The following is a 23,002-nucleotide window of genomic DNA, read 5'->3' as shown; positions in this document are numbered from 1 at the left end:
TATAAAGTAAGGTGTTTTGACTAGATGATCTTATCCAATGTGAAATCTATGATAGACGAACATACTGTGTTCCCACCTGGTATCTGTATGCGTGTTTGTGTCTGTGTGTGTGTGTGTATGGGGTACATGGTATACACATCATACACACACACATGTATACAGTATTAATATATATAAATATATATTGTATATGTATACACACACAGATATATGTGTTTATATATGTGTGTACATACATATATGTGTATATATAGGGGGTATGTGTGCAAATGTGTATACACATACACCCATGTTATCTTCCTCTCGGCAACTTCTTCATCTTTTGCTCTTTGGGGCAAGTTTTCTCCTGAGTGGGTAAACAAATCCCTTTGAATCTGGTGGAAATGAGTAGGATTGGGAAGACAGTAATACACACTCACACACACACACACACACACACACACACACGTATATTACTGTCTTCCCAATCCTGTTTGTGTGTGTGTGTGTGTGTGTGTGTGTGTGTATTCATAGTTTATGGGTATTCTGGGTCTGCTGATCTGTCATTTTCTTTGTATTCCCCTCAGCCCTACCCTTCTTTGTAAACTTTTTGTGGCACAATTGCATTCATATGCCTCAGTTTATTTTCAGTCATTCCTGGAAGACTTTCTAGGCCCTCTGAAGTCTGTTTCCCACCCTGTGCCTGATTCCTTCCCCCTTTGCCTGTGCTATACCCCTAGCTTGGAATGTGTTTCCTACTCCTTTTCAGTTGTCAGGATCTTACTTTTTCTTGAAGAGTCAACTTCAAGCTTTATCTTATTCATGAAACCTTTCCCAGCTTCTACAGTATACAGGGCTCTTAAGCTTGTTATACCTAGGATGCAAAAGAAACAAACAACAACACAAAAAAACCCAAAAAACCCCCCAAAAAACCAAACCAACCAACCCAAAAATGGGCCCTGAAGAGTCAGCTGTGACTGAACCATGACTGAACAATGACGTACCTAACCTGACATTTAACAGACACATATGCACACACACAGAATCTGCCTCTCTGTGATTTCAGCCCTTTGTTCTTTGGGGCAAATTTTCTCCTTCCATATCATAACCTTTCAGATGTCTGAAGATGGCTACCCTGTCTTCTATCAGTTATCTATTTTATAAATTAAACGTCCCCACTTACTTCAGATGTTTGAATCCTCTTTCCATCTTTCGTCACTTCCTCTGGACATTTTCCATCATCGATGTTTCTCTTAAAACTTGATGCCTGGACGTGGACACGATATTCCAGGTTGTCAGTCTGACTTTTCAGTGCCTGAGTGGGTAATCAGTCCATCTAATATGGTGAAAATGGACAGGATTGGAAAGACAGTCTGTTTGAATTTAAGGGGAAAAATTATCTTTCCTGTGTCTCCCTCTCCATCTAGCTGGGCTGAAAAAATGGATATTTTGACAAGCAAGTCAACCTCTGATCCTGAGGGCTACCTGTCTCACCCAGTAAATGCCTACAAGCTGGTGAAGCGCCTAAATACAGATTGGCCAGCTCTGGAGAGCATGGTCTTACAGGATAGCTTACAGGAGCTGAGTGGCAGAGAAGTGTGTGTGTGTGTGTGTGTGTGTGTGTGACAGAGATACAAATAGATTGTATTGTACATCTAGTATGATGCCGTGTATTTGTTTATTCAACAAACGTTTGTTACACACCTACTCTGCAGTCTTGGGACTGGCAGTGAAGGGAATATAGAAAAAAGTAAGATGTTGTTCCTGACCTCAGGAAGTTCATAGTCTAATAGAGTTTGGAACATTGACAAGGGCCTTGTTGGTCAGAGGAGCCCCAGGATTAGGTAAAGTGAAAGGACATTCAAGACCACGGCAAAGAGATGTGGTGGAACAGGTCACTTGTCTCTCTCATTAATATTTAAACATAGTATGTAACATAGAATCCTAACTCCTTGTGTGTCTCTAGTGATTTTGTTTTTAGAATGTTTTCTGTGCTCTCATGGTATTCTCACAATACTCTATGAAGAAGGTAAGAGAGGAGTTACTGTCTGCCTTTAACAAAGAAATTAAATGACTTATTTCAGTCTAGATGCACAGATCATGGAACTTTGCTCCCCCACTTCTAGCCATGCGCTCTTCTCACTAGATTCTGCTATTTTTTTAAATTTGGGTTTGCAGGGCATATACAATTTTAAAATTTGGCCAATTTTATGTATTTTAAAAATTCTTGATGCATGTTTTTTGTAACACAGATATTTCTTCAAATGCCCCCCAGAATCAAACTATGTCTTGTAACAAACAGTTAAGCAAAAACAACCAAATACAGCGTGTCTGACAATGTGTGTAGCAGTCTGCTCTTACCGTCTCTCTGTTGCCGATTTTCAAGTTTACCTGTTTTGTTTAACCTCTCTGCTGACCTTCAGTCTTGCATCTCCAACTGCCTTTCAGATGCCTTGAGCTGAATGTCTAGTAACCATCTTAAACTCAATATGTCCCAAATTGAAAAGAATCTCTTTCCCCTTAACCCCCACATCCCTCTTTGTCTCTCTTTTTACTATAGAAGGCAACACCATCCTTCTAGGTTCACAACCTAGGTATCATCCTTAGCTTCTCACTGTCTTCCACCCCGCATATTGAATCTGTTGCAAGACCTGTCAATTTCACCTTTGCAATATCTCTCATATATACCATCTTCTCTCCATTGTCACTACCCCCCCCCCCAGTGCAGGCCCTCATCACCTCACACCTGGAGTATTGCAAGGGCCTTCTGGTGGGTCAGCCTGTCCTCAGGTGTCTCCCCACTCCAGTCTATCTTCCATTCAGCTGTTAAAGTGACAAAGTGGTCAACCCTTATTTAGTAAACTACAGTGGCTTCTCATCACCTTCAGGATGAAATACAAAATCCTTTGGCATTCAAAACCCTTTATAACCTATCCTCTTTCTACTTATCCAGTCTTATTACTCTTTTTTTTTTTTGCTTTTTGGTGAGGCAATCCGGGTTAAGTGACTTGCCCAGGGTCACACAGCTAGTAAGTGTCATGTGTCTGAGACTGGATTTGAACTCACATCCTCCTGACTCCAAGGCCGGAGCCCTATCCACTACACCACCTAGCTGCCCACCATTCTTATTGCTCTTTACTCCCCTCTTTGTACTCCTTGATCCAGTGACACTGGCCTCCTGGCTGTTGTACAAACAAAACACTCCATCTCTCAGCTTCAGGCTTTTCTCTGCCTGTCCCCATGCCTGGAATGCTCTGCCTCCTGATCTCCCTCAGCTTCCTTTAAGTCCCAATTAAAATCTCATCTTTTACAGGACGCCTTTCCTGTTGTTAATTATTTCCTATTTATCCTATATATATATATATTTTTTTTGTACATATTTGTTGGCTTGTTGTTTCCATTGTTGGAACGTGAGCTCCTTGAGGACAGGGATTATCTTTTGGCTTTTTTTGTACCCTGGTGCTTAGCAATATTTCTGGCATATAGAAGTTACTTAATAAATGTTTATTGACTGGCTGTAGTCCCCAGTCTCTATAGAGTGAGATAAGTTTCGTTACTAGTTCTCTGGTATCATCATTAGTTTTTCAGTTACTCAGACCTCATCTTCCTTTTAGTGTTCTTTTAATTTATGTTTGCAGTCATTATATTCGTGGTTCTTCTGTTTTTACTTATTTCATGCTTTGTCAGTTCATACAAAAATTCCTGTGTTTCTCTGAATTCCTTATGTTTGTCATTTCTTACTCAATAATACTATTCAGTTATATTTATGTGTCACAGTTCAGCCATGCCCTGATTGATGGGGACCTACATTGTTTCAAATTCTTTGCTACCACAAAAAGTACTACTATGATTTCATATATTTTGTTTTTCATTTGTTTTAGTTGTGTCTGACTCTTCGTGACCCCATTTGAAGTTTTCTTGGCAAGCCTATTGGGATGGTTTGCTGTTTTCTTCTCTAGGTCATTTTACAGATGAGGTAACTGAGGCAAACAGGGTTAATTGACTTGCCCAGGGTCACATAGCTAGCAAATGTCTGGGCTAGATTTGAACTCAGGAAGATGAGTCTTCCTGACTCCGGGCCTGGCAGTCTATCCACTATGCCACCTAGCTGCCCTGTGATTTTATAGATATACAAACATGTACACACACACACACACACACACACACAGATACAATTTTTTTTTCAAAATCTGAATCTGTAATTTCACTGGGGCTTTTGCTGAGGAAACGACTTCTAACACTGCAGATCAGCAACTATTCCTCAATCTCTGGTCTTAAAGAGCTGCCTGAAGCACTAAGAGATTGAATGACTTACTCAGGGTGATACAGCCAGTAAGCTTCAGAGGCAGGATTTGAACCCAGGTCTTTCTGACCACTATACCATGCTCTCCCTTGCTGCAGTGATTAAGAATAGAGGAAACCAAGCAGTGTTTTTCATGCTGTCTAGACAGTTTGGGTTAGGACAGCAAGCCTGTTCCCCCCTGCTTTCCTGGCCAGTCACTTGAGGACCCTGGGGTGAGGGCCAGCATTCTGAGGCAAAGAAGACAGCTTTAGTGTAAAGCAAAAAAGCCCTGGACAGAGAGGCAGGAGGTGTGACTTCTAGTTCTTGGTTTCTTCATCTTTAAAATGAAGGACTCGGTTCAGATGATTGCCGAGGCCCTTCCTGGTTCTAATAGCATGTGTGAATTTTTCCCTCTCCTCCAGCCAGTAGCACAGAGTAAGAAGATTTCCTGAGAAATTCCATGGCTAGAGCCAGTTCAAACTGAGAGGTGGGGGGAAGGGGAGGGTTGCATGTTCCTAGCCACCATCTGTGCGACTGGTGAGCTCATCCCTGTTTGGGGATCATGCCACTGGGGAGGTCCCGGACAGCCCAGAGCTTCGGCTAGCCTTTTTTCTAGGCCTTTCTAGAGCCTCACATGCTGCCCCTTCCTGAGATTTCTGACTATGAGCTAGTTAGGAGGAGGACAAGAGACAAAGCTGAATCCCAAACTCCTCTGGGGGGGAGCTTGTTCTTATCTGCTCTTTTGCTTGGGTTGATTCTTAGTGAGGGCTGGTGGTGAACTTTCAACCTCACATATGTTTGAGTGTGTGTGTGTGTGTGTGTGTGTGTGTGTGTGTGTGTATGTGTGTGTGTGTGTGAGAGAGAGAGAGAGAGGGAGAGAGAGAGAGAGAGAGAGAGAGAGAGAGAGAGAGAGAGAGAGAGAGAGAGAGAGAGAGAGAAGCCTTTACTGTCTTAAGATAAAACCATGAATAGTAGCAGAGAATGTCTGAGATAAGAAGGGAACTTTGGTATTGTCCAATCCAGCTTTTCATTTGATAGCAGAAAAAACTGAGGACTGGTTTACATGAGAATAATACCACTAACTCAGTTATATTTAATTTTTTTAAAAAAAGCTTTTTAAAACAAAGAATAAAAAAGAAAACCAAAGCACAACTGAACCTGTGTGCTATACTCCATCCCTATATCCCCTGCCTCTGCAAAGATGGTGGAGAGAGCCATTTTCTCATCTCTTCCCTGGAGCCAAGTTTGGTCCTTATAATTAACAATGTGTAGTTCATTTGTTTGTGTGTTTTTTTCTTTACATTTTTACTTTTTTAAACCAGTGTAATATGGGAAAGAGTGCTGGAATGGGAGTCATGAAAAGTGAGGTCAAGTCCTAACTGCCTCAAACTATAAAATAAAAGGAGTTAGTCTAGAGAATAACAACTATGATAATAATAATTAAAGGTAACATTTATATAGTGTTTTATTTGCAATGCACTTGACAGTGATGATCCCAAAGATTCCTTTCCCCACTGCCATTTTGTATTTCTAGGAAAGCGTGCTTTCAGAGACTTCTCCTCCTTTGGGCTGCCAGAACCACCACTGCTCAGAAGGCAACAGAAGGAAATTAGATCTCTCTTTGCCTCTGAAAGCCCTACACAGTGTGGTCCTGAATCTCTTTTCTACACAATATGGCATCCCCTTGGAGCATCCTCATTGCCGCAGGTGTTCACTCAGGATTTAGGTGCACTGGCAGAGCATGGAGAAGATAGGGGCCCTTTCTGAAGCCCACAGTGTTCTTTCAAGGCTGCTTTGGCTTGTCAAATAGCCCAGGGACCTCCTTCAGGCAGGTTAAGCCCAGTTGCCTCTTGGGAGGTTGAGGCCTGAAGAGACTGCACGTTTTTGGCTGCCACATTAGGGGACCTTTCTCTACACACCTTCAGTCTTCCAGTCCATTAACCTTACTTCTAACCCCTTTTGTGGTTTCTCTTGCCTTCTTATTCCATCTTGGTTGAATAGTTGACCCCATGGTCAACTTCGAGCTGCTTCAGGGTCATGACCACTGTAATATTCTTTGCCCCCTTCACCCTCTTGCTCTGCCAGTCCCAGACTTTGAGCACTGCACACCGTCTGCTCTCTTTTGTGCCATTAACCTCAAAACTACACTGATTTTGTCCATGATACAAATGCAGCTGACACTGATTAAAAACCTACTCTATGCAGAGCATTGTCCTACAGCATAACAACACCTGTGCCCTAGTTGCCAATTTACCAGCCCCTCTCATTGCATTCATTACAGAACCTACTAGAGTCTTTTTCCTCTTTCTTTGTTATCTCAACTAACTCCATTTTCCCATTCTTAATGGCTTTGTATCCCACTGTACTGAAAAGATCAAGGCCGTACAATGAGAACGTCTTCTCATCTCAAAATCTGGCTTCAGTCAGTCAACAGGCATTTGTCTTCCTAACACCTAGACCAGGAGTGGGGAACCTGTGGCCTTGAGGCCACATGTGGCCCTCTAGATCCTCAGGTGTGGCCCTTAGACTGAATGTCAGATTCCTCACCCCTGAACCCATGTCTAGCTCATGGTTACCCTTGTAAAGAAAGAAATGAAACAGCCCCTACCCTCAGAGGGAGCTAACCTTCTATTGGGAGAGATGTGTGTGTGTGTGTGTGTGAGTTATATTCATCCTCCGTTCCGTCTCTGAGGAATAGGTGACTTTTGTTTGGAGTAAGATTGAAAACCCTTCCACCTACTGGGATATCCCTCCACCAATCATTCTTTTCTTCTTTTAATTCAATTCAATTTAATTTAATTTCATCTCTCTTTCTCCTCACATGACAAACATGCTCAGTTCTCCACTGTCCAGAAAACAAGGAAAACCCTTCCATCTAATTGTCCCTTCAAACTCCAATCCCATTCCTCTCTTCCCTTTTACTGAAAAGCTGCTTGAATTTAATTTAATAACAATCTGTTAAGTGCCTACTATATGCCAGGTGCTGGAAATACAAATATTAAACAGTCCTGCATTCAAGAAGCTTACATTCTGTTATGGGGGTAGGGGTGGAGTCTGAGTACACAGGTGAGTCACACAAAATAGATACAGAATACTAAATAATTTTGGGGAGGTGGAGTATTAGAGGACTGGCCTCATAAAGAAGCTGGCTTTTGAGCTGAGCCTTCAAGCTAGGAATTCCAAGAGGTGGAAGTGAAAGTGGAACATTCCAGGCAAAGGGGGGAGGGGCAGACTGTGAAGTGGAGTCAGGAGATGGAGTGTTATGTATGGAGAACATCGAGTGCCACCATTCTGGCTAGATCATAGAGCACGTGATGGGGCGTAATAAGGAAGTAAATCTGGACAAGTGGGTTGCAACCAGATTGTGAAGGAGAAAGTGATTTAGATGCCAAGTTGACCAGGATGGAAACTCAACTTGTGATTTCACTTCCTTTCCATAGTTGCTATTTTCTGGGCTTGGTTTTTCTACTTGGTCTATCATCAGTTCTTTATTTCATGTCTAAGTCTCTTGTTAGTTATTTCTCTTGTTTTCCTTTCAGGTTGTCTATTAAATTTTTTCGCCACTATTTTCTCCTGATCTTTATTTATTTTTCATTATATTTGAATTTATTTTAAACTTAAATACAAAATAAGAGAAAGAAAACATTGCCATATACACAGCAGAACATAAGAGAAGATTCAATATAAAGCAATAAATTTCCGCTTCAAGAAAACCTGTGTAAGAAATCTACATATTATTTTCAAAGCTGTCCATCTTTTTTTCTTTGTATGTTTTTTTTTTTGTCCTGTGCTGTGTACTTTTTACTTTATTTTTCCCCTTTCTCCACAAAGGTATTACATAAATAGACTAGTTAAATAAAATTGTCATTTAAAAATTATATTATCTTAATATATAATAATATATATGCATAATAAATGCATAATAATGTTACTTCATTTATTTAGATCTAACTTTGTTTGTATAAAAGGTGTTTTGTGTTTATATTCATATAATTCCTGTGTCTGTTTTGGCTGATATCCTGATATATTTTTAAAGCATCTTTTAGTTCTAGAGCTAGTACTTCCTGGATTTAAAAATTTCTACACATTGCTTTCTTTGCTCTTGTGACTTTTTGAAGTGTTAAAAATTGCTTAAATTCTTCATAGGTCATCTATCAATTTGAGAATATCACTGGGGATATCTTCTATTATTTTCTCATCTATACTTTCGGTACTTGTTCACTGTTTCAGCTACTTGCTCTGTATGGTGTTTTTTTTTATTGTATCAGCATTCTGTTTATTGCTTTTTATTTTGGTAGGTTTTTAATATCTTGTATGGACTTGTTAGTTAATTTCCTTTCTTTGGTGTAGTATTTTTTTTAAGATCATGTGAATGGCTTGGCTTCCTTAGCACCGATCACAAATTGTGCCATCTTGCAAGGGAAGCCTCTTCCTTCTACTCTTCTCTTCATTGTCTCTTATTTCTTCTACCTTCTTAATCATGTTATTCCTCAAACCTCAAGATCCTTAGCCTTCTTCTTTCCCCTCCTTACACTCTTTTATTTGTTGATCTCATCCCATCATACAGTTTTACTTGTCACTTCTGTGTGAATGACTAACAAATCTATATATCTAGCTCTGATAAAGCAGTATATACTAAGGAATAAATGAGCTAGAAGGTCAATAAGTGTTTTAGAATTTCATTGGAGGGGGAGAGCACTGTGGGTTAATCAAAAAAGGCTTCCCAAAGGAGGTAGAAATTGATCTGGAGGGGGAGGCTTTATATATACGAGGGTCGACATCTTTGATCGCCTCAGACGTCTTCTGTAAATATGCAACTGTTATTTGCTGATTTATTATCTTTCTCTCTTTTCCCCTCCCTGTATGGGAAGGTTTTATTGCCAATCTCACCATGCAGCGCCAGTTCTTCCCCACGGAAGAGGACGAGACCGGAGCAGCCAAGGCACTAATGCGCCTTCAGGACACGTACAAACTGGATCCTGACACTATTTCCAGGGGAGACCTGCCAGGTGATAGTTCTGAATTTCCTGTGCTCAGCATTTCTTTGAAAAGTAGCTTTTCAGGGGCCTTCTTGCTCTTGGTTCTTTGCTCTTTCTCCTGTACCAGTGAGGGTCCGTTAACTGGTAGAGCTGCAGGGTCTTTCTGCAGTGCCTAGAAGCAGCTAGGCTCTTTTGTCTTGGAGCCACTCTTGGTACGTTGACTCCTGGGCATTGGGAATAATACCTTCTCTCTGTGGTCAGGTGCTCATTGCTCTTCTTGCCCTCCAGGAACCAAGTATCGCTCCACGCTGAGTGCAGATGACAGCTTCGGCATGGGTAAGACAGCCTACAACGATGGGGACTACTACCACACGGTTCTGTGGATGCAGCAGGCGCTGAAGCAGCATGACGATGGTGAGGATGCCACCACGTCCAAAGCTGAAATCTTGGACTACCTCAGCTATGCCGTCTTTCAGCTTGGGGACCTTCACAGGGCAGTGGAACTCACCCGTCGCCTGATTTCTCTCGGTAATTTGCTGTGGTGTGTTCTCAGGGGTTGGGGAGAAGCTTCCTGTAGAATAATGTGGAGACTGGACAGAGCATGGGGTCAGATGGGACGTTGCTGTGTATTTTGGACTGACTCCGCAACGCTAGCAAAAGATAGTTTCTTAAACCAGTGACATTTTGACTCTATACCTAATCTGTATGTTGACCTCAGACCCTGGCTACAGCCTGATGTCCTAAACCCCAACACAGTCTGACCCTTTAATCCTGGTCCAAGACTGAATCCAAACTCCAGCCATAACTGTTATTCAGTTGTCTACCTTGTAGCCAGAAAAAATTCCTGATAGGCAGCATCCTTGTTAATGGAGGCATACTGGGAAGAATGGCAGGGCCCTCTTTTCATGAAGCAATTGCGATTTAAACAAGAATTTATTAGATGTCTGCTTTGAGCCCAGGCACTGAGGGTACAGGAGCTCACATCATATTGGCATGAAATGGAGGCCACTGAGTAGTTGTTATGTTCATCCTTTGTTCTTAAAGAGGACTGATGACATCAGGAAGGTGTTGGATTTAAATGAGGCAGGGCTCTGCAAAATCATCAGCCTCACTTTCTCCTTCAGAGTCACCGGAGTCCAGTGGCAAGACATAGGTCAGGATGACTGGAGATGGCCCTGGATGCAGTGGGGGGGCCTTGGCCTTTTTCAATCACTGAGCAAACCTGGGAGGGACAGCAAGAGAGGTGATGCTATTTCATAGGGACACTTCCAAAGGGAATCTGGCTAAATCTCTAAGTCTCTCCCTTTGTTCCTTTCACCCCCTTTGTCCTGATGAAGGGTGTACTCTTGATGACAAAATAATAATAACTCACCTCTAGCTCTTTAAGGTTTGCAGAGGGGGCTGGCCTCTCTGCATAGCGAGGTTTGGGGAGCCGAGGGGTAGAGGCTGGCTATTGAAGCAGCTGACTCTTGCATCTCTCTTCTGAGCCACTGTCTTTTCATTGCCTGCTGCGCTACAGGGGAAGAGCCCTCGGTGCAGAGGGAGCTCAGTCAGCCCTCCTGGTGCTAACACAGGCAGCAGCTGCCACCATTGAAGTGTGGAGCATCTGCATTTGGGTTTGGCAGGATTTGGGTCACGTTCTAGCCTGAGACATGACAAAAACATTGGTGACAACTGGGCCCTGGGGAAAGTTCCTGCCAAAGGAGTTTCTTCAGATGGCCCCACAGGTCATCTGTGGTTTCCTCGTCCTTTTAAATTTCTGTCTTTTTTCTAGACCCTAGTCATGAAAGAGCCGGGGGGAACCTGCGGTACTTTGAGACGCTGTTAGAGAAAGAAAGGCTTGGAAAGAGGTTAAATAAGACTTCAGAGGCTGAACCAGCAACCCAAGGGGGCATCTATGAGAGGCCTCCAGACTACCTGCCTGAGAGAGATGTTTACGAGGCCCTCTGTCGAGGGGAAGGCGTTAAACTGGTGAGACCAAATGATAGGATCAAAGGAATTGGGAGCCAGAAGGGACCTTGGGAACATGCCCTTATTTTACCAAGGAGGAATCTGAGGCCTAGAGAGGTTAAGTGACTTGCCTTGAGTCATACAATTAGGCAGTGGAAGAGCTGGAACCAAAATTCAGATTTTTGAATTCCTAGTTGGGTATTTTTCCCTCTCTCATCATACAACAGGTGTGTAGCTGTTCTGAGATTTTTTTTTTTTTACAAGGGACTGAAAGATTCTGGTCCTAGGGACAGATATAACACCTGGGCTGTGAGTCTTAATATGGAAACCAGAAACTCAAGTAAACACTTTCCCAAGAACTCACCAGTTTGGTAATGTCTCTTTGATTTCATTTTGAAGGCTTCTGGGAGGAAGAAACCAGAAATGTTAGATCACCCTGGGAGGAAGTGTCACTGGCAGAATTAAGATATACAGTTGATAGTGGCCTTTTATCACTCTCTATAAATGATAAGTATAGACGATCTCTATTCTCTTGGGCATTTTTCTATCATCCTTTTTATAATGAACGAGCTTGCAAATGAGCATACAATATGTACTAGCCTTCAATTTTGGATGTGGCTATCTTCCAGCTAGGAAGTCCATCATTATTTAAATTGATGCAATTAGAGTTTGATTTTGTCCATAGGATCATAGATTTAAAGTCAGAAAGGACCATGGAAGTCATCTAGTTCATATAAATAAGAAAACTGAGGCCCAGGAAGGTTTTAAGTTGATACAGACAGTAAGTGGGATTTGAACCAAAGTGTTCTGACTCGGGCAGCTAGATGGCACAGTGTATAGAGTGCTGAGCCTGGAGTCAGGAAGACCTGAGTTCAAATCTGGCCTCAGACACTTACTACCTTGTGTGACTCTGGGCAAGTCACTAAACCCTGTTTGCCTGAGTTTCCTCATCTGTAAAATGAGCTGGAGAAGGAAATGGCAAACCTGCGTTATCTTTGCCAAGAAAACCCCAGATGGATGTGACTGAAACAACTGAATAATTCTGACTCTAAATCCCGTGCTCTTTCCATTCTGTCACAGTTTCTGTTGTGTCCATGTGTTTTCTTTGACTCATTTCTAAGGCTGCTTGACTTCCTGAGGCTGTAACACAACTGGAATGGTATTTTAGAAAAAGAAACTCCTTTGTGTTATAGCCAGGGAATTGTTCAGTTGCCATAAAAACTTATATAATGAGTTGTCTTGAGACATTCCCCTGTAGTCACTAGCCTTGTTATGAGAGAAAATTACTTTGGGTTCAAAACAGGTGAAATATTAAAAATTACATTAATATCTTATAATTATGCCTAAGGAAGGATAGCGGAGGTGACTGCTTAAGGTTTCATAGAGCCCTCAGGATCTGTCCCCTAGAGATGCTTTACTCTGAAAAGCCAGACTTGCATAAATCCATAGGCTTTTCCATCTGGTATACCCATTAGTCTTTTCTTGTTGCAACTGAATGGTGTGGCTTCGGTGGCACAGCTTGGGGGGGTGGGGCATTTCATCTTTTAGAGCAGAGGCTCAACCATGGGAGGGGTGGATTGGCTGACCACACTCAGCGAGGTATTTGTTTCTCTGTGTCCCCCACAGACACCCCGGAGACAGAAGAGACTTTTCTGTAGATACCACGACGGCAACAGGGCACCCCAGCTGCTGATTGCCCCCTTCAAGGAGGAGGACGAGTGGGACAGCCCACACATTGTAAGATACTATGATGTCCTGTCAGATGAGGAGATTGAGAAGATCAAGGAAATCGCCAAGCCTAAAGTAGGTGCCTCTGTCTCGCCCTCATTTCTCCTTTTTGTTCCCAGGGTTTTTCTTCATGATACTGTTAGTATCTCCATGTTGGGAAAAATCCACATCTAAACCAAGGTAACTCAGCAAAAAGAAATTTTTAAAATATTTTTAAAAAGTAAATGTTTTATGAAAAACTTGAGAGGTAGCAGTGATGTAGTACATAGAGACCTGGCCTCAGTCACCTACATGCTGGATGACTGTAGAGAATCACTTAACCTCTTAGTACCCCAGGCAACTCCCCAGGCCTACAAGACACAGAGAAGAGGCCAATTAGTAGATGGGGTTTCCTCACTGAGAATTCCCTCTAATTAATTAAATTACAGATTCAAAAAAAGAGAGAAAAAAATGAAAAACGTTGAGCATCAGTTCAACTAAATTTGCACAGCAGCCATTTACATTTTAATGAATTTATTTAAATGAGACCTAAGTTCTTAGCAGAGGATGAAAGACTAGATTTTCTTCTCTGCCGCATAGGTCAACAGCTTGCTTTCCAGAGATTTAGAAAAAAAAAGTCCCAGTTTGTAGATATGCTAATATACTGGAGGATTAGACGCTTTGGTCCCAAGCTGAGCCTTGGAAAGGTGTTTTGGAACAGACACACTTGGCATGAATCACACCTATTTATGTGGTCGAGACACAGTCACCGCCAAGGTGCTGTGCCAAGAGGGCCCAGTGGGATATTCCTGTGAATGGATGATGGTCTGCGGGAGTCAGAGAGCAGCAAGCTCAGTCTTCTAAATCATGCAACCCACGACCTTTGTAAACAGCGCCTGGGAAGGAGAGCAAGTGAATGTGGGTCTCTGGGGATGTGAGTTATATTTGGATATTTGAATGTCCCTACAGCAATGTTTTCTTTAAGTGTTAGCCAGAAAACCGGTCCCCATCTGCTAAAAGAATCACACCCTGGTGAACCTGGATGTAAGCCCTGCTACCATCTCACAAACATATGAAAATTCACTCCAGGACCTTTGTGAAGTAAGCATGGGTAGAAATTCAGAAGGTTGGTTTTATAGGGTGTTTCCTCTCTGGCCAAGGAATGAGTTAGTGGCAGAAATAACCTATTGAGATGTCCTTAACACTCTCGCTTTTCCTTTCATGAGGTTTGTTTTGGGAATTAGTGATGAGTTTCTGAGGTCTCTTCCAGCTTAAACATCCTGTGTTTTGTCATGTGTACCCGGCTTCATGCTGTGTGATAGTGTAGCATCTTAGAGGTCAGGTTTCTAGACTCTGCTGAGAACATTCTGATAGTCATATTGTGTGTATGTATGTGTGTGTGTGTGTGTGTGTGTGTGTGTGTGTGTGTGTGTGTGTGTGTGAGAGAGAGAGAGAGAGAGAGAAAGAGATATTTCATTGGCATAAGGGACTACTCTGCATTTGATCATCTTAGAAAATTGCCTGGAACACTGAGAAGTTAAGTAATAACTAACACTTCCATAATTATATATTACGTGCTAGGCACTGTTCTAAGTGCTTTACAAATATTCTCTCATTGGATCCTCACAACAGCCCTGGGAAGGAGGTAGTATGGCTATCCCCATTTAACAGTTGAGGAAACTGAGGCAATAACTTGTCCATGGTCACTTAGCTAGAAAATGTCCGAGGCTGGATTTGAAGTCTGATCTTCCTGACTTCAGGCCAGGTGCTCTGTATACTGAGCCATGTAATTGCCACAGCTTAATTAAGTGACTTGCCTAAGATCATATATACCTAGTATGTGTCAGAAGCAGGACTTAAATTAGATTCTTCCTGACTCTGAGGCTGGCACTCTTTCCAAAAAATGAAAAAAAACCAAACACCAAGAACCAAAAAAACAACAAATAGAACTGGAGACTGTACAGTTCATTACTAGTTAGTAAATATTGTGCTAAGTGCTAGAGGTACCAAGAAAAGTAAAAGGCAGTCTGTGCTCTTAAGAAGCTTATGATTTAATGGGGAAAACAACAAGTAAATAACTGTGCAGATAAGCCACATACAGGATCAAATTGGAAATAAGCAACAGAGGGAAGGCATTAGAATTAAGAGAAGTTGGGAAAGGCCTCCTATAAAAAGTATAATTTTACCAGGGATTTGAAGGAAGCCAGGAGGCAGAAATGAGGAGGGGAGAATATTTCAGGCATGGGGGACAGCCAGTGAAAATGCCTGGAGTGTGCAGATGGAGTGATCTTGTTGGAGAAATAACAAGGTGAATTGAATATCACTGGGTTGAAGAGTGAGTGCGCGTGCACGTGTGTGTGTGTGTGTGTGTGTGTGTGTATGTGTGTGGTGGTAGTGAAGGTGGTGGGGGTTTAAGGGTTAAGAAGGCCAGAAAAGACAGGGAATTGAAGTTATAAAGAACTTTGAACACCAGTCAGAATTTTGTATTTAGTCTTAGGGATAATAGGGAGCCACAGGAAATTATTGAGAAGGTGAAAAGCACACATCACTTTGCACAAAGGAAGATGGCTTTGACAGCTGAATGGAGGACAGTAGAGTGGGGAGAGCTTGAGGCAGGCAAACCTACCAGTTGGCTGTTGTCCAGGCATGAGGTGATAAAGGCCTGCACCAGGGTGGTGGCATTGTCAGAGGAGATAAGGGAGAGTATATATAAGAGCTTACAAAGGTCTAATCAACAGGACGTGGCAAATGATTGGGTGTGACAGAGGTGGGGGGGAGTGCTGAGAGAGAGTGAGATATCAGGGATGACACGGTTGTGAACTTGGTTTCATAGGGGGTTTCCTCTTAGGCTGAGGAGTGAGTTGTTACCAATTAATAATCTGTTTGTTTTGTTTTGTTTTGTTTTAGGCAGTTGGGGTTAAGTGACTTACCCAGGGTCACACAGCTAGTATGTGTCAAGTCTGAGGCCGAATTTGAACTCAGGTCTTCCTGACTTCAGAGCCGGTGCTCTATCCACCGCACCACCTTGCTGCCCCTAACAATCTGTTTTTAACACTCTTATTTTTCCCATCCTGTTTTGTTTTGGGAATGAGCAGTGCATTTCTGAGGTCTTTTCCGGCCCTCCTGTGCTTTGGTCATCTGTGCCCAGCTTCATGCTGGATGACGGTGTGGCTGCTGCTATGTGAGATCATAAATCTATAAAACTGGAAAGGCCTCATAGACCATGTACACCAACCCCATCCTTTTACTGATGAAAATACTGAGTCCAGAGAGTGACTTGTCCAAGGTCACACAGATAGAGTTATAAAATGGAACTTGAACCTGGAGCCTCAGAACTCCAGAGCCAGTGTTCTTTCTACCATACCAAGGTTACTAATGCCAAAGGCTATGCCTGGTAGTAATTTACCCTCTGGAAGTCCTTTACTCTCCCTGCTTCCGGTGCCTGAGTGCTAAGAATATTATTGCTTGTTCAGTGAGCCAAGACATGTCTTTGAATTACTCTGCACCAATTGGCTTTCCACCCTGAGGCAACAGATGCTTAGCCTGCTCTGAAACTAGGTTGGTCGATGTACTCTGAGGTTGCTAAGCTGGTAGGGACGGTGGGCTCTGAGGTAGCATCAGGAACACAGCCTAGCACTGGAAATAGTCCCAGCAGGGCTGAGCAGAGCACTGCCTTCCTGTATTGCATTTCTGGGTTTTGCATCGTGTCTAGGGGTCAGAGATGTTTGGTCAGAACTGGGAAGGGACTGGAAAGTTAAAGGGCTGTAAAGGAAGAGGATGGTGGCGATCAAGGCAGCACCATTTTACAAGCATCAAGCAGTTGTTAAGAGAAGCATTATTTTCCTTTCCCATGTGAGCCTTATGACCAAGGTAGTTTATATAAGGTTATACAAGGTTACAGGAAGGGCAGTAGGGAAGTGGAATATAGTATATTGGTATGAAGAAAAATCTTCAGAGCTGCAGATGTCTTTGGTCACTGTTTTATGGAGATTACCACTAAATCAGAAGGCCACCACGGTCTCAAGGGACCTTCCCCATATCTGGGGAAGTAGGGGTTGGCCTGCTGTGCCTATATCTAAACCAGAAAGGAGTAAGCTCATTCCTGGAGACATGAGACTGTGCTGTCCAGGTAGGGACGGCTAGGAAGTAGACGTCTTTGTCTACGTGAACTGTATCTCTCATGATTCTGCATTTGAGCTTATGAAAGCTCACACATAGGGCCAAGGAAGCTATGTCTTGTTTTCCTTCCTTCGGTGGTGCAGTTGGGGACCATCTGTGGCTGTCCGTGCTATCTGCTGGCTGACGATTGAGGTTTCAGTTGTTCTTTCTCTGGTTATTTAGCCATCCCTGGAGGCTCCAGGCCATAGAGAGTTCATGCAAGACTTGGGGCGAATCACTCTCCATTCATCCTCATCCTTTTTTGCCTCAGTTTCTCCTTCTTCTCTAATTCCTAGATGAAGTTAAAGATAAGTCTTGTTACATACAGCTTTCTGTTTTCGTTGGGCTACCATGGAAACGTGTGGTTTAATTTTTGTGCAAGAATCCAGGTTTGTTCCTTACAAATAGCCATTCTTTGTACATGGACATGAGTCATATTCCTAATTCTGGAGGCAGCATTCTATTCCCTGTCCTCTGCCTGTCAGAAAGGGGTGGAGAAGGAGACTCAGGATCCAGCTGGCAGCGGAGGATGGGGAGGCGAAGTGCCTGAGTGAGAGGATGACTATTGATTAATTTGAATGTAAGAAGAGAAAATTTCCCAAATGGAAATAAATAAGCCTGTTCTAGGGGTTAGAGAAGGGCTTTTGGGCCCGTTGACAGTAACTTTTGGAATGGAGAGAAAGTCGGGATCCTGGCTTTGTTTGAGTCAGCAATGTGAAAAGCTATCTTACCAAGGGCAGATGTGTGAGGAGATGGGGGTTGGGAGGTATGGGTGGAGTTGAGCCTGCTGAGTGGGCCTGTGGAAAGAAGATGAATAAGCCACAAAGGCCACGTCCTCCTCTTCCTCCTGCAGACTCAGTCCCAAAGTGACAAAGGATTGGATTTTTTTTTTTGATGTTTTGTGTGAGGGGGTAGTGATAAGGTGCCAGCAGGTAGATGACACGTTGGGCATTCAGGGAAGAGTCAGTAATGAGAAATTCCATGTACCCGCAGGGAATATTGGCCAGCCTCAGATGAGGGCTGCAGTTCTGGGTGGTTGGGCTGGTCTCCTTTCCCTGAGGACTTTTTCTAGTACTGGCCACCCCTAGCTCCACTGGGGAAGATGCCAAAGGACTTATCTTGCCCCACAGTCAAGCAAGAGCTGGGATGGAATCTGAGCGTCACTACTATGAGGCTTTTAACTGAGTCCTCTGTTCTCCTTTGCATCACAGCCCTTATGGGTGTAGAATAAGCTGTTCTGTGCTCTGATACCTCCTTACTTTCCCATTAATCCTTTGAGTTTACCAGTGTCCTCACACTCTGTTCCATACTCCATTGCCTGGGGGCAGGGTGAGATGAGGTATTGGACATCTTTTCTAGGTAAGGAAAGATTCCCTCACTTAGAAGGTAAGGAGGGCTTGGACTGTCTTGCTTTTATTTTTGTATTCTTAACACTTAGCACAGTGCCTGGCACATATTAAGAACTTAAAAAATGCTTTTTCATTCATTTATTCACTCACTCATTTTCTTCCCCTGTCACTAGGAGTATGCCTAGGAACTGCATTATGAAAATAGGCTGGTGCATCCTCCTTGTGGTTAGTGGGCAGCAGACATCTAAACTCTGTCTTCTGTCTCTGCCTCTGGTCCTACTTGGAATGTGGTGGTATTGTGTGTGCTCTTGACTGAGACATGTGCCGTGTCTCATGGCTCCCTCTTTAAGCTGGGTTTGGGTTCTTGAGCCTACCTGCTGCTCTCTGAACTTGACATGCCATCTTCTGTCCCCATGTCTTTGAATGCTGAAAATGCTCACTCTCCTCACCACCACTTCTTGGGCTTCAGCTCAAGTGCCACCTCTTTTAAGAGACCTCTCCCAATTATCCCAGCTATTAATGCCTGTTCCTGCCCCTCCAAAATAAGCATATTTATTTTGTGTATACCTTGTATTTATTTGTCTATCAACATATATCCTATGAAGGGAGGGACTTTATTGCTTTTGCATTTTTACAAAAGTACATAACAGTGTGCACAAACGCAGTGCCTGGCACATAGTAGATGTTTAATAAGTGATTGTTGATGGATTGATTTGGGTGCTTCATGCTACTTTGAGGCTGGAACAGCTTGGGAGAGTACTTCTCAGCCTATTTCACCATGTAAATCAGTCACATGGAGCAGAAAACTAGTACCCCTCTCTGCTTTGTTGCACCATAGTGCAACCCAATTTTGGGAGGGGGCTGGTGATTAGGAAAAAGAGGAAAAACTCTTGATCATCTGGTCCTACTCCCCACAGCTGGCAAGAGCCACAGTCCGTGACCCAAAGACAGGTGTCCTCACCGTGGCCAACTACAGGGTTTCTAAAAGGTAAGGAGGGTGCTACCCTGCTCTATGAGCCCCCAACCCTAAACTTGGCCCTGGGGCATCCTGATGGTTGATTTAGATTTTACCTTGTCACTTTCCAGTTACACCCCTTTCCTATTTTCCTCTGCCCCTGCTGCCTAACCTTCTGTATGAGTCCTGGCTCACAAAGCTAGCCAACCCCCATGTGAAACATATTGTGTGTGTGTGTGTGTGTGTGTGTGTGTGTGTGTGTGTGTGTGTGTGTATTTCTATACTTGTGCAGTGGGTTGTAAAGAGGCAAGGCTGTGTTATGGAAAGAATGCAGAATTCAAGCCCTGTCTCCTCTTGCTTGGCATTGAAAGCCCTTTAGAGTCTGGCCCCAGCCTGCCTTTCAAGCCTCATTTCGCATCATTCCCCATTTTACGTTTTAGCTGAGCTGATTTCCTTGCTGTTCCCCAGACTCAGAATCCCGTCTCCTATTGCCGTGTCTTGGTACAGATTGTTCTAGATGTCTGGGGTGTAATCTTCCTCTTTCCCTCTTACGTTCCTCGGCTTTTACCAGGATTCAGCCCTTAGGGCTCTCTTATCTTCTGGTGTAATTCTTAAACTGGGGTCTGTGAACTTTTAAAAAATTTATAAATATAAAGAATATCATAAATATATATATATATATGTATATAACCAATATAATTGGTTTCCTTTGCATTTCTATTTTCCTATTTCATAATCCTTTGGATTTCATTTTATACATTTAAAAACATAATTGAGTCCATCCATGGGCTTTGCCAGATTCTGCCATAAGGCTCCATGACACCAAAAAGGTAAAAAACCTGCCCTAGTTGTTGGTGTTCTCTCTTCAAATTTTCTGAAATTTACTTATTGTATAAATATTATACCTTATATTGGAGCATAATCGTTTTGAAGGTATGGGTCATTTTTTGTTTTTGACTTGGTAATTGCAGTGTTTTTCCCATGGTAGGCACTTAATAAATGCTTGCTGAATTTAACCAAGTTGAACATTTACTATCTTTGCAAGCCCTAGGCAAGTTGCCTGACCTCTGAGCCTCGGTTTCCTCATCTGTAAAATAAGAGGGTTGGACCAGATCATCTCTAAGGTCCCTTCTGCCTCTAAATCCTATGACCCTAGGTTCCTGTTGGTGGTGTATTTGTGTGTTTCTGCATAGGGTGTGAAGTGCTTTTGTGTACCAGTTGTGGGGTGGGGTTGGTTGATGTTTCCCATGAAGCCCCAGGGGCACTGAAAGTGTCCTGACTAGGCTATGGTAGCTGACCATTTTGACATGTTGGGATTGTGGTAGGAGAACTCCCTGGTAATCTGGTGCCAATATCCTGACCCTAACCCTTTTTTTTCCATTTTCCACTTGAACCACCAATGCTGTCCCCTTCCCCCCTTTTTTCCCAAGCTGGGCTGGTCCAGGGTACCCTCCATGTGCCTCTCCTCTTTCTGTTCCCCATGCTTAGCTCGTGGCTAGAGGAAGATGATGATCCTGTCATTGCCCAAGTGAACAGAAGAATGCAGTACATCACAGGATTGTCTGTAAAGACGGCTGAATTGCTACAGGTAGGGAGCCCAGCTGGGGAGGGGAGGTGAGAGAATAAGAGATTTGTCTCTGTAGGGCCTGGGGTGGGGTCTCCAAGGGAATTAGGGGAGAATGCTCTCTCTGGAGATGCTAAGAGATGTGGAAAAAAAAGTGAGGGGTGAGGAATCCCAATCAATAAATATTTATTAAGTTCATGTTATGTGCCAAGCACTACTGAGAATATAAAGGCAAAAAAAAAACCCAAAACAGTTCCTACCTTCAAGAAGCTTAAAATCTATGGGGGGCAATAATATGTACACATATACTAATATAAAAAATATGTACAAAATAAAGACAAGTTCTTTTCATGGGGGGTGGGACTGGGGCAAGTTCTCATGGAGGTGGCTGAACTCATTGGGGTGAGTGAAGCATCTTGGGAAATGCATGTAACTTTAGAGGGCTGTGGCTTTTGCATCCCTTCGAACTGAAGGGCCGTGATTCACCTCTGTCAGAATGAAAATATATGGTTCAAGTAGATGTGATATTGGACAGAGTTCCTTATAGAAACATCAAAGCACATTTCCAGCCTGGCTGGGTCTTGGGTTTTCCACTAGTTCCTGTTGGTCAGCCTCTCCTCATTTCCCAAACCAAGTTGAACCTTGTTTTCCCAAAGCCTGAGGACCTAACAAAGGCACTGCTTCCTCAAGGAGGCCTCATTCCACTCTCTATTTGGGCCTCATTTGCTTAACCATATCTATGTCACTTCCTCCGCAGGTTGCTAATTATGGAATGGGAGGACAGTATGAGCCCCATTTTGACTTCTCCAGGGTAAGCCCCAGAACTTTGTGCTGGGCTAGCAGGTCCCAGTGCCCACCAGATTCCAGCTCCCCAGGGATCAGAGAATCTTAGCTAGGAGAGGGCTATGGGTGATGGGTCCCCCCAGTCTCCCAGGGGCTTGGGATTTGTACGATAGCTAAGCAAGGATACAACACAGAGTCCAGAATTTCTTAGAAATAGAACTATCTCTGAGTCACACTGAGTATAACTGAGACTGTAATAAAGTGGGACCCTGAGTGTCTAGATTCAAAATGTAGATTCTCTGATTCCAGACACTCTAGGAACCTCAAGGATAAAGCCCTCATAATCATGAGATAAATCTGACTCCATATTCCTTTCTCTACTGCAGGAGATGTTTCTCCTGTGCTTCCTCCTTTCCTCCCTCCCTCCTCTGTCCCCGCCCATCACCTGTGTTTGGGATTAATTTCTGGGCCTTTACCAACGATGTCCCCAGCCTCCATCAGTTTTGTCAGCCTGTTAGGCTCCTCCTTTCCCTTTGCTAATACATATGTACATACACATATATGTGCATATACATGTGTGTACACGCATTTAAATACATATATTTGGGAGCCACCTTCTTGGGGCTTACTTCTGGCCCTAGATTTCAATCTCAGCCATAAATAAACCTCTAGACAGGTTTCTTCTTCTCTCTCAGTGAAGCCTAGTGTCCTGTAAATTCCCAGACACGTTCCCTGCTTTTTTCTTCCCAGCCCCCAGACACTTACCAAGTGTACTTCACCTTGTCTGTCCTTCCCTTGCCCCATCTAGAAAAGCTAGTGGTGTCTCTTGGTGTGGCCTGCACTGTGCAGCTGATCCTGCTGGTCATCTCCTGGGCTTCTTGTGACCCCAAAGTCCTTCCCTTTGGGTAGGCCATCCTGTGCCATCTGTGTTCCTAGGGTTGCACTGTGGGTTCCAGGGCATCCCCATGCCAGTCAGACCTGCAGGCCTCTGTGCCCACTGGGTTGTTGCCTCTAAAGGTCTCCACTCCCTGCCCCCTTCCCCTTGTGTGATGGGCAGGACTGATCACTCACTCAGGTGGAAGTTGTTGTTTGTTACAGCGGCCTTTTGACAGCGGCCTGAAAACGGAGGGGAATAGGTTAGCGACATTTCTAAACTATGTAAGTACTGGGCCTTGGCCCTCCTCTTCACTCTTACTTAATTTTTATAGAAAGGTGAGCCAGATGCTTTCAAGCGTTTAGGGACGGGGAATCGTGTGGCCACGTTCTTAAACTACGTGAGTATGATGTGTGCACGAA

The 23,002-nt window shown here is 43.3% G+C and overlaps 1 protein-coding gene across 1 annotated transcript in view; it reads left to right on the top strand.

Moving 5' to 3' along the window:
- The window catches only part of P4HA2 (prolyl 4-hydroxylase subunit alpha 2), a 30,509-nt gene that overhangs the window by 1,530 nt on the left and 5,977 nt on the right, over nt 1-23,002 (top strand). The window contains exons 3-12 of the mRNA XM_020991152.1: nt 1,407-1,567; nt 9,133-9,270; nt 9,529-9,768; nt 11,015-11,211; nt 12,817-12,993; nt 19,322-19,392; nt 20,848-20,947; nt 21,681-21,734; nt 22,805-22,864; nt 22,915-22,980. Coding sequence (XP_020846811.1) covers nt 1,407-1,567; nt 9,133-9,270; nt 9,529-9,768; nt 11,015-11,211; nt 12,817-12,993; nt 19,322-19,392; nt 20,848-20,947; nt 21,681-21,734; nt 22,805-22,864; nt 22,915-22,980 — 1,264 coding nt within the window. The remainder of the gene's footprint in view (nt 1-1,406; nt 1,568-9,132; nt 9,271-9,528; nt 9,769-11,014; nt 11,212-12,816; nt 12,994-19,321; nt 19,393-20,847; nt 20,948-21,680; nt 21,735-22,804; nt 22,865-22,914; nt 22,981-23,002) is intronic.

This window comes from Phascolarctos cinereus, unplaced genomic scaffold (assembly GCF_003287225.1).
Source record: "Phascolarctos cinereus isolate Bilbo 61053 unplaced genomic scaffold, phaCin_HiC Scaffold_2;HRSCAF=192, whole genome shotgun sequence".
NCBI lineage: Eukaryota > Metazoa > Chordata > Mammalia > Diprotodontia > Phascolarctidae > Phascolarctos > Phascolarctos cinereus.
Note: the sequence above shows the minus strand (reverse complement) of the source record. Positions and strands in the feature narration are given on the sequence as shown.